This window comes from Neodiprion lecontei, chromosome 2, assembly GCF_021901455.1.
Source record: "Neodiprion lecontei isolate iyNeoLeco1 chromosome 2, iyNeoLeco1.1, whole genome shotgun sequence".
NCBI lineage: Eukaryota > Metazoa > Arthropoda > Insecta > Hymenoptera > Diprionidae > Neodiprion > Neodiprion lecontei.
This window is the reverse complement of record NC_060261.1, coordinates 23,210,557-23,222,403: the sequence shown is the minus strand read 5'-3', so window position 1 is coordinate 23,222,403 and position 11,847 is coordinate 23,210,557. Positions and strand designations below refer to the sequence as shown.

The 11,847-nt window shown below is 44.5% G+C and overlaps 1 protein-coding gene across 1 annotated transcript; it reads left to right on the top strand.

Moving 5' to 3' along the window:
• Positions 1 to 362: 362 nt before the first annotated feature.
• On the top strand, positions 363 to 8,900 carry LOC124292931. Its single transcript, XM_046731656.1, has 2 exons — positions 363 to 422; positions 6,789 to 8,900. The coding sequence occupies exons 1-2, from the start codon at positions 391 to 393 to the stop codon at positions 8,815 to 8,817; spliced, it is 2,061 nt and encodes a 686-aa protein (XP_046587612.1). The 5' UTR covers positions 363 to 390; the 3' UTR covers positions 8,818 to 8,900.
• Positions 8,901 to 11,847: the final 2,947 nt, after the last annotated feature.

Below are 11,847 nucleotides of genomic sequence, written 5' to 3'. Positions count from 1 at the left end.
CCAATAAATTCACGCGCGAACCTTCGGCTACGCGTTTATAAGTAATTATTACGAATTGTACCTAGCAAGGGATAGAGTGAAAGGCCGCCTTGCGTAGACAATCAAGGACTGCGTGTAGACCGCTTGATAACCAGGGACTGAGTGTAGACCGCCTGATTCTACACTGGACAATTCCTATAGTGAACTTGTGTACTTATTGGAAAGGAAGCAAGTATAAAATTCTGCACTCCTTAGATACAATAAACTTCGCGTTTAAACCATCTAAGTGAAGTGAAGTGAGAATAAGGACATCGAGACTCGAACCGCTCTTATATTCTTGCCCCCGGTGCCTGTCAGAGACTTCAGGACATCGAAGCCTCGTACCGACGGCTACCACGATCTTCGAGTGTGATGCTTCACACCTCAATTTGGCTACTCCTAGCGTAAGTACAAGCATTTTGTTACTTACTTGAGTCACCATAAACTTATCGAAGGACAAATCGTGATCGAAACTAAGAATTTGATGGTCAAACTTGAATCATTCAAATAAATAAAGTCAAAGCTTGACTCAAGGTAAATTTAAAAAAAAAAAAAAAAAAAAAATAAATTCACAATGGACGTGAACGAAAACAATGACCGGAGATCGGCAGTACCTCCCACTATTGTTGAGACTGCAGAAGATGGACAATCCGTCACTTCTGAATCCCGGTTTGAAGAGAGATTTTGGGATTTGACGAACCAAATGACTCAGCTTGTGAATAGGCTACAAGAAGCCACCGAACGTAATGATTTAACTGCAATGGGCAGATACCGTCTTGGTCTAGAGCAATTAAACGGAGAGAGGTTAACTGCGCGTCAACTTGCTCGCCGCGAAGATTTGCCTATAGAAGAGGTTACCCGTTTTATTCAATTGAGAAATCAAGAACGCCGTGAACACGACTTCATTCGTCGCAATAATGTAGAAATAAATCGAAACTCTGAAACAGTTCCGCGTCCCGAAGACACGCTTGAAAGCGTCACCAACCAAATGTTTCAGGAAATGCAACAACCGAATAACCAATTAACCGAAGAAAACCGTCAAGAGGAAGCTCTTACAAATAGTCATACCAATCGAGAAGCAATCAATAACTATTATCGCTTAACAACTAGCGATGATCCGAATGTTTCTAATATTTTGAGACCGCCCGGAAACCATACCGGAGCGATACCGCGAATTCAACTAGATACTGCGCGTCTCGTTGAATCAGAGGTGGAAGGTCCTACTCAGATAGCTCCCTCAATCGTAACAAACCCACCACGTTACTCGGCATTATACGGGCTCGCTCAACACCGATTGCTGCCACCGACACCGCGCATCAATGAGGTGGGCTCCCCAGCCAATTCAGACCATCAAGGTATAAATGCGATGCCAATACCGACCCTTCACCAAAATCGCTCATTAGAAAACGACCGATTCTCCACCGCGCGAGCCAATGTAAACCATGATATCTTGTCGGATACGGATTCGACACTGCAACGCGTTCTCGAGGAAAGCCGACGTTTATCACGGATGCCGAACGTACGCCTTACACCAAGGCCTAGTCCACAGTGGCCTAATGGTCCGACGGATTACGAAATCCCACGAGGTACTGGTAGCAATACCTGTAACAACGTCCCGCGTCGTCGTCTAGAACAGCAAGAAGAGGATGAACTTCGAAGAGCCTTGGAAATGTCTGCTACTTTACCACATCGTCGTCCGGACACTGTGACGTTCAGTATGTCCCAGTTGCTGAGTGATCCCGAAGCTTTACGCCAACAGCAAGAGATAATGAGAAACATTGAGGAACTTGCGCGAAGAAACCAAACAAGAATTCAACTACCGGCAACTGCGCCACCCCGAGACGTGTTTCCTCCTCGGAATCCAAGAGACCCAGGCCCGTATGCACGAACGGAAGCTTACTTGAATGATGTCAGCCTACGCCCCGATGCTGCCGGAAGATACCCCGGAGAACCAAATCGCCCAGCGGACGAGCCCTATGCGATCCAAGATTTCCTACCAGCGTTTCAAGCCATCAAGATGATTGATTGCAGATTGGAAGGAAAAGCAGGCGAAGACGTACACGCTTGGATCATGCAAGTAAAAGCCGCCGATATGGTAGTTATGCCAACCCAACGTTTCCCGTTTTTGAGCATGGTAATCAGCTTGAAGACAGGAGGAGCTCTTCAGAAGACCATCAACCAGAGGAGACCTCGTACAATCCCAACTTTACTCGAAGTCATAAGATCAGCCGTTATTGTCGAGAAAAGTGCCACCACATTGGAAATGGAGCTTGGCAGAACAGGCCAAAAGGGCGACACTGTGGACGCCTACAATCTCAAATTCAATCAGATCTACCAAGACCTCGTAGCTGCCTTCTCGAATCAACAACTACGAGCGAACATCGATCCTAATCTTCAAGACCTCGAAAATAGAGTGTGCCAGTACTATCTATATGGACTTAATCCGAGGATATTCCATCAAGTCAAAAACCGTCAGTACTTCAAGTTACTAGAAGCCCAGAAGGCCGCGAAAGAAGCCGAAGGCGAGGAATTGAATTTCCGAATGCATCAACAACAGCTGATGAACAGTAACGACACAGCCTCGAAACCCACGTTTTGGAACAAGTCCCAAATTTACGGGCCAGGCAGCGCATCAGATACGCGAAGATTCCAGGTACAACAAAGAACCTCGACGAACTCGCCAAGGTCAACTCCTCGACCACCAGCGTCTGTCCACCACCACGATGAAGCGGAACAAGATGAAGATAAAGAACTCCAGAGATGTGAATGCCACACCTGTAACACACATCGGACCGCCCATGAACAACAAGCAGTGTGTCATAATTGCGGAACCAGAGGACACTACAGCCGGAACTGCTACGCTCCGCGCCGACCACAGAACGACCAACGCCCTAATACTAACGGCAATAAGCGAGACGCAAATTTTCAAAACGCCAGCCTCAAAGACAAACCGCCCAACGACCAAGTCAATTGCACGTCAGAGGAACTCCAGTCAGAGGAAGAGGAAATAGAGGGACAGGAGGACGAACTAGAGGACGAGTGCCAACAGGAGCCCGTGTATGTTCAGTTTCACAGGGGTTACTACAGTGTGCTGTAATAAAATTTGGAGAAACAAAGCAAGGAGTAGCCCTTATGGTCGATACAGGTGCATCAATAAACCTCATAAAACGGAAGGTTATTTATCCATCGGATAAACAAATTTGTCCAATTATCAAACGCAAAATTTCCTTTAAGACTGGCAAAGCGCTAAATTCCGCGAATGAAATTGCTGTACTAACTCACATGGGGCTAAAGGACGAATTCGTCATTATACCAGACGATTATCTGCCTGACGGAGAAGATGGAATCATGGGAAACCCGTTTATGAGGAGGCGAGATTTCCAGTTGAATGCCTCGACGCTCACCCTGAAGAATAAGATACACCACCTTAGTAGCGACCGAAAAATTCGATTTAAACCAAATTCGGTGAACAAAATTGCCATCGATACCGACGAAAAGAATCTCGATCTCATGTTACGCATGGTCTATAAAGACGGAATGCCTATGGAAAATATCCCGGTGCAGATTGTACACACGAACAATCATGGTACGGCTTATGGAATCATCACCACCGCTGAAGACGAAGATATCGAGCTCGGACTGGAGAACGTCCAAGTCCACCGAGTAAAGAGTATGTCAACCCCGGGTGTATGGCAACAACCACGTGATGAAAGAGAGCAGGCGCTCCAAAATACTGTCGACTTGAAACACCTACCGGAGGAGTACCAGAAAGAAATTTGGAGTATTCTTCAGGATTTCAGCGATATCTTTGCCTTACAGGAGGAAGACATGGTCAATGGAACTTCAATGACTGAACATCGCATCGAGTTGTCAGATCCTCAACGCATTGTAAATGTGAAAAGTTTCCGTGCTCCACAGCTGCACCAGCAGGTTGTAAAAGAGGGAGTAGAGAAAATGTTGAAACAAGGAATAATAACGGAATCCGAGTCGCCATACAACTCGCCAGTTTGGGTTGTACCCAAAAAACCGGGCCCCGACGGAAAGCCCAAGTATAGAATTGTGATCGATTTCAGGAAGATTAATGAACTTACCGTTCAGGATTCTTATCCGATACCAATAATCGAGGATTTACTCGATCACATGGGAAGGGCCAAGTTCTTTACTACTGTCGACATGGCTGCAGGTTTCCACCAGATCAACATGGCTGCTGACTCCAAGAAATATACTGCCTTCTCAACCCCCGACGGGCATTTCGAATACCAACGAATGCCTTTCGGATTACAGAACGCTCCTGCGACCTTCCAACGCATGATGAACGATGCGCTGAGAGGATTGAATCAGAAGATCTGTTGCGTCTACATTGATGACGTAATAATTTTTGGTGAAACGGAGGAAGAACACCATCGAAATGTAAGAACCGTATTTCAGCGTTTAAGACAATGTAACCTGAAACTCCAGCCAGAGAAGTGCGCCTTCATGAAAACTGAAGTGAGATACCTCGGATATGTCATCACTGACGAAGGGAGCAAACCAGATCCGGAAAAGACCAGAGCGATACAACAATTACCCGTTCCAGTCAACGTTAAGACGATTCGATCCTTCCTTGGTTTGACGGGGTATTACCGAAAGTTCATACAAAACTATTCAATGTTAGCGAAACCATTAACAAGGTTAACAAGAAAGGACACCCCATGGGATTGGTCAGCAGCCTGCCAAGAAGCCTTCGAAACCCTGAAAGAAAAGTTGGTCACACCACCGATACTTGTGAGATCAGACCCAGCTAAACAATACGTCGTAACCACCGACGCGTCAAACGATGGAGTTGGAGCGGTACTATCTCAAGACGGCCACCCCATATATTTCTTATCTCGAACCCTGAATGATGCGGAAAGGAATTACAGCACGACAGAGAAGGAGATGCTTGCTGTTGTATGGGCCGTCAAGAGACTAAGAGTATATTTGCTCAATACACCGGATAAACCCTTCATCATCCGCACCGATCATCGTGCACTCGTATGGCTGAAAAATTGCGTAGACCCCAGTCAACGCCTGCTGCGTTGGAGACTAAGATTGGAGGAATACTCATTCCTGATAGAACATGTTTCGGGAAAAAGTAACGTAGTAGCGGATGAGTTATCTAGAGTCTTTCGCACAAAGGAAGAGATCTTCGGAAAACTCACCGAATTGGAAAAGGGACTATACGAAATCACACCCATTGATAGGAATCCCAAGTGGGTCCACCATATTGCCGCACGCCACATTGACATCGAGAGATTGTCACTCACAACAGGCAGAACAAAATCTCACATCAAACTCGTTCCCAACCGAAATCGAAAAGGGGAGGACGGCAAATGGGTGAAGATTACCCTAGAAGAAAAGGATGCCTCTGACAACACCCTAATTATACCAAAGAATCAGACGGATAGACGTGAGAAACTCAGAAACTACATTCATCCGAAAAGGTACGAAAAGATATACTTCTGGATTGACCCTAAGAAAACCACCAAAGAAGAAACCAATTCGATCATCGAAGATCTCAAGAGGATACGTCAGGACTCAGGTGCAGACATATCATTTTGCTTGACAGGAAAGGATGTGCCTAACAAACAGCAACAGAAAGAAATCATGGCCAGCGCTCACAACGACATCAATGGACACTTCGGCCTAGCAAAAACAATTGACCGAGTAAAAGAAACGGCCGTATGGTCACGTATGGAGAATGATATCAATTCCTTTATCCAGGCATGCCCCACGTGTCAGATGTATAAAAAGGAAAGGATACAAATGAAATCACCCGCTATTCTTTTCGAAACCTTTGCTGAAAAACCTAACGATCAAATTTCAATAGATATCGTCGGACCTCTGGTCGAATCTTGGAATAAACACCGATATATCCTCACGATGCAGGATTCAATAACTAAATTCATTAAATGTGCCCCACTTACGAACAAAACCGCGACAGAAGTTATCAAGGCTCTATCAGAGTACTGGATAGGTAACTTCGGGTGCCCCAAAGTAATCCTGACGGACATGGGAAAGGAGTTTTGTAACGAGCTGACCGATTCCTTTCTCGAACACTGTAATATCAAACATATCACCACAACTGCATATCACCCGCAGTCGAACGGCTCTATAGAACGAATGCATAGTGTCTTGAAAGACTATATTCGAACTGCCTGCAAAGAGAGAATACACACTTGGGACAAGGTTTTAATAGAAATGGCACGTGCCTATAACACTTCCGTTCACCAATCAACAGGTGAAACGCCTCACAACCTCATGTTCTGTCACGAAGCCAACAATCCTGACGGTTTCCGCGAAAACCGATTGGAAACCGTGATTAGTAAGAAAATGTTGTGGATACGAAAATGGGAGGAACGGTTCGAGAAAGCTCTGGTCTGGCTTACCAAATCCAGAGAGAAAAACCAAAAACAAGTGGACCAAGGAACACGACGACAAACTCCTTTATATCAAGTGGGAGATAAAGTAATGATCAAGAACCATACGCGACAGAACGCCTTGGAAAGGATTTGGAATGGACCATTCGTCGTCGTCGAGATCAACGAACAAAAAGGAAATATCACTTACAAGAAAACCGCGGATGATTCCACAGCGTCTTATTGGAAGACCCATCTGAATAATACCAAACCGTACTACGAATACGACACCGGACCAAGGGAAAACGATCCAGTCCCTAGAATTAAACTAAAACGGGTTCAGGGTAACGATTGGATCTCCACGGAATAGAGTCTTAGTTTCTTTTGTTATAGGTGTAGCAGTCTGTCCCTAGCCTACTTCGATGTCTCAGTTATCAATGGGACTTTACTCCAGGAGGAAGTGGGCAAAGTATACATGTACCAGGAAAGATGGAAGATATTCCAATCCATTGACGCAAGTGGGTTCACCAAACCATTACTCGACATTCACGACAAACTCGGAGGCCTCCAGACGATACGGGATACCTATCTGGACCATTGGAACCCTGGTCAGCGATCCCTCGCCCAGTCCGCCCTGGACGCTTTAGATTTAGAATTTGCCCGCGCCTCGTCACACAAGAATATTTTGGAAGTCATTTTAGACTTGGGTGCGCCTATTCTTCAAATGACGCGCCGCCCCTCTAAATTAAGGGAATCTCAATCCCACGGAACCAAAACAAGTACTCCGAAAGCGCTCGCGTCGGGCGATGTTACTTACGAAGCCTCGCGCGAAGCTGAGGCGGTATTTGGAAAACATGTCCTCCTGACGGGCCTGGCAAATGAAATGTATCCCCTAAGGAAATCTTATCTCACGCCAAATATCAGACCGAAAAGAGGAATGTTTAACTTTTTAGGAACAATCCAAAAATCAATCTATGGAACTGCTGACGCGGATGATTTGGAAATAATTAATGGGAATCTAGCCTCACTAAAAAATGTAACGGACACTCTAAATCTTGTTGTAACCAAGTCCTTGCACATCAATCAAGTCCAAATTAATATCTTGAATACAAATCAGCTCAAACTTAAACACTCTTTGGAAACTGTATGGGGACAATTAGAATCATTAAAAATAAAAGGTAACGAAACGCTTGCTTATCAGGAATACATGGAAGCTATAACTCTAAGTTTATTTGAAATTAAGGAACTGCAACGACTAATCGACCTGGTAATGACTGCCGTGCAATTAGGAAGGCATGGTATCATCGATAACACCCTTTTTACTCCAAAGGAGCTTATGACAGCTCTTCAAGCTTTCGACGCCAATGACAAAAAGACACTAATACCTATTAAAGAGGAAAATTACGAGAAGTTTATTAAAATAAGTGATTTAACTATAACCACAGATAAAGGCAAACTTATCTATATACTCACAGTGCCTTACTTAGAAAAGGAACCTTGGGTAATAATTCAGAATACCCCGGTACCCGTAAGAATAAATCACACTTATGTAACGCTTAACCCAACATATGCTTTGAAATTAGTACGTAAGAATTTTATAAGAGAAGTCACATTTTCTCAACTGAAACAGATAACCGATTATTTCATTGGTGATTACCGCGATGTGGGACATCGCAACGATACTATTGAACTTTGTGAGAAAATATCTGATCCCATACCACGAGGATGCACTCTGAGTCGTTTTCTCGTCACAGATATTGCTTACATAAGAACGCAGGGATCGCAAATAATCTTACCTTCGAAGCCAATTGAGGTAACCATAACATGCGCTTCAATGCAGACTTTTATTATTCAAATCACCAAGCCATCCCTGATAACCACGAATCAGAGCTGCGAACTTCAAACTTTGAAAACGCGAGTCAAATTAATCGTAGAACATATGACTTCTCAATTAACAGAAATACATGCAGATACCATTTCCCCGCTAAACAAATTTGTAACAGGCCGGGAAATTGTATTGCATCACGTGATTAACTTGGATACCCTCCAGGATCAAGGACAAGCCATTTTAGACCTTGAGAGTGTCCTCGCGAATAACGAAGCGACCCTTCGGGTCAACAATACATGGGCTAACTTCAAAGGTATAGGGATCCCATCAATAGCTGTCGTTTCTGGAACGATATCCGTCTTGTCTATTCTACTCTTGCTGTGGAAATTTAATATACCAACCTATATTTCGGCGTTCGCCGGATATTGTTGCCAAAGGAATCCCTCTGCTTTGGAAGTAGTAGAACGAAGGAAATTAAAACGCAGGATTGAGACACAGGCTAAACGTAACGAAAGAATCCTACGAGAAATTAGAAGCCGCAGAGACGCGCCTTTGTCTTCGTCGGGGGATGTGATGGAGCTGGAACATTTCTAATGAAATGTAACAGTTTATATCCTCTCGTAGGAACATGCCGGGGATCATTTAGCTGAGTACAAAATTTATCCATGCAGCGTAGCCCGCCTTATGCGCTTGGCTTTCTTATCGGCAGCAGTGCTCAAATTACGCGATTATGCACTTCATATGCACTGTCGCCGAGCCCGGCGAGAGGCCGTGTGAGCAGTCTCAATACTGCTTCCAGGCGTAACGCACGTCTAATTTAATATAATATAACGTCAACGCTTCCTTTTACCATTTGTTGTTATCAATTACCATTAAATTTCTCTGTTTGAATAAACATATAAATACATATATAATCGTTGCGCAATATTTGCATGACAGCTGTATAGGTGTGGATCTTCGTATTCGTTTCTGTCGCTTGGTAGTGCTCCGAGGTCTATTAGGTTTTGTATAAGTCGTGTGTTACGTGTGTTGGTGGCTAAAAATGTGTCTGTTCCCGTGAAGTGTCGGTTCGTTTGATTGTTTATTACCGTGTTAGTTTGCGTGTGTGTAGGTGTTGGGATTGTATTGTATGTTTGTGTGGGGTTTGATGGTTCTGGGCTTTCTTGCGGTTGGATTTGTGTACTATGTAAGTTTTGGGTATTCTCTATGATAGCTGCATCGATTATATTTATTGCGTTTGGTGAATTTATCGTGTGTCGTCTATTTATTTCCTGTGATTGGGTCGGCGTTTGTCGGTCTCGTGTCGCGCGCGGCTCGCTCTGTGTCGAGTTGTTTTGGTTGCGTTCGAGTGTGTGTATGTCCATGTGTTCGCGCGCCAGGCCTTGCGGTTCCCTGTGTCCTTCGTCTGCCATTGTGTGTATCGTGTTTGGTAGTGTGTATGTTCAACTGTCTTCATCCGAATTTTCGTGACTGTGTAGCTTTGTTTCGTGAGTTATGTGTACTTTGTTAGCGTTTATTCTTGTGTTTTGTCTCTTAATTGCTCGGATTTGGGGTAAAAATGTGGGTAATTTACGTTGGGCGCCAATTTGTGACGGGTTTTGAGTCCGCACTAATTATGTGGAAGGGAGGAACAATGAGAGACGGGGCGAGGAAGTCGAGACTGATTGAATAGGTAAGACTTAGTGTCTGTATTTGTGGGGGAGTGTACATGAGTTGCGATCGGGGGGGGGGGGAGTCGACGTAAAACTACAAAAGATTATTACAATGGGGTTGTAGACATTAACGGTGGCTGATCACGCCTCAGCCCTTAGCGTCACTTAATTCTAACTTACAGGTACGCGCGGGGGGGGGGGGAGGGGGGGGGTGTGTAGGGCGACGGGGAGTGTGAGGTAGGAAGGGTCGGTATTGCGGGGGGGTTGTGTAGGGGATGACGGGGAGTGTGAGGTAGAAAGGGTCGGTATTGCGGGGGGAGGTGGTGTAGGGTGACGGGGAGTGTGAGGTAGAAAGGGTTGGTATTGCGGGGGGAGGGGCAGATCGGCGGTAGATTGCAGGCTAACCTGATGTCGTCGGAGTGTCTGTGTAGCGATATTGAGGGGGGAGCGTCTGGGGTCTCCTCGGTTCGTCGTTCTCTCTCTCTCTCTCTCTCTCTCTCTCTCTCTCTCTCTTCCTCGTTCCTCCTGGCGTGTCACGTCACTCTTCTTCGTAGGTCGCTGTCGTACTGCTGGCTGGCGCTCGGCTCAGCCGAGCGTCGGTGGGCTTCGGTTAGCTTCGGGTGTTTCCCGACGGGCCGGGACTCACCCGTTCGGCTCTTCCCCGCGGGTTTGGGGTTTGTTGTGACTTGCACTCTAGGTGCAACGTCACAACCTTTGTACCTTTGAAATATCTTCTTCCATCTTCTTTTGACATCGACGTGACTGCAGCACCACTATCAACTTCGAACTCCAACACAACTGTATTTACTTGTACTGTAATGTAGAATTTTGCTCGAAATTCCGGGTGTTCCACCTGTAATACGTCTTCAAACTTGTTCGTCGTATTGTTTATATTTCTGAAATATACTTTGCTCAGATGTCCTTGTATTCCGCATATATTACATTGTATATTCCTTGGCAATGAGCACGCCGGAGCCAAATGTTCGGTATTACCGCACCGGTAACAACACATGTCACCTCTCCTTCCGCTTCTCTCAGGTGTCTGTCTCTGTTTATCTTGATTATTTACTGAAGTTTTTTTTTTACTTGAAAATTATTTAGTTTTATCAAGGTATTTTGCTTTGGGCGCAAAATTTTCTTTCTTCACACCTACAGCATGTACGGAATTTTAATTAATATTGTATTTTTCATTTAAATCTGTATTTTCTCTTTTCGACAATTCCATGGACAAAGCTATTTGTACGGCCTTATCCAAGGTCGTGTCTGCTGTTTCGAGCAGCCTTCGTCTCGTTCGACTGCTCTCTAATCCAAAAACAAATTGGTTTCGCAGGGCCGTCTTCATGACTGTGCCATAGTTGCACGACTGACTCATTTTCTTGCAACTGGTAAGAAAATCTTGTATATTCTCACCTGGTTGTTGTTTTCTGCTATTAAATTTGAAATTTTCGGCGATTTCAATGACTTCTGGTTCGAATAATTCCTTCAATTTTGCAGTGACGGCATCATATTTCTGTTTGTGAATATCTGTATCATCCATTTAATCGCACAATGTCGAAAAATTCTTTGTACCAATGTAGTGTAGAAATACGGTAACCTGTCTTCCCGTTCAATTTTGGAAATCATAAAAGCACCTTCTACTTGTTGTAACCAACGCTTCTATTTCAATTGCGTAGAATCGAACTTATCCATGTGAAAAACTTCCTTCTCTGTAGTCATTTTTGCTGGAATTTTAGAATTTTTATTTTCCACTCCCGGATACCAATCAGATGAACCAAAACCCCCTCCTTAAGAATCTTCACTTTCTGCACTTTCAAACGACTCCTCCTCTTTCTCTGTACTTTTATCTGGCTCAGGCACCACGGTGTTTTTGGAACTATAATACACTTACGCGTGCGGAACTATCGGTGTGTCTCTTCACCTTTGTACTTTGAACTGTATCTTTTTTTTTCTTTTCTTTTTTTTATGATCCTCG

What these genes read in the sequence shown, in the direction of transcription:
- LOC124292931 (XM_046731656.1), top strand. Translation starts at nt 391, where the DNA reads ATGCTTCACACCTCAATTTGGCTACTCCTAGC. An exon ending in TCAATTTGGCTACTCCTAGC is followed by an intron (nt 423 to 6,788) that starts GTAAGTACAAGC and finishes CTTTTGTTATAG; the next exon opens with GTGTAGCAGTCTGTCCCTAG.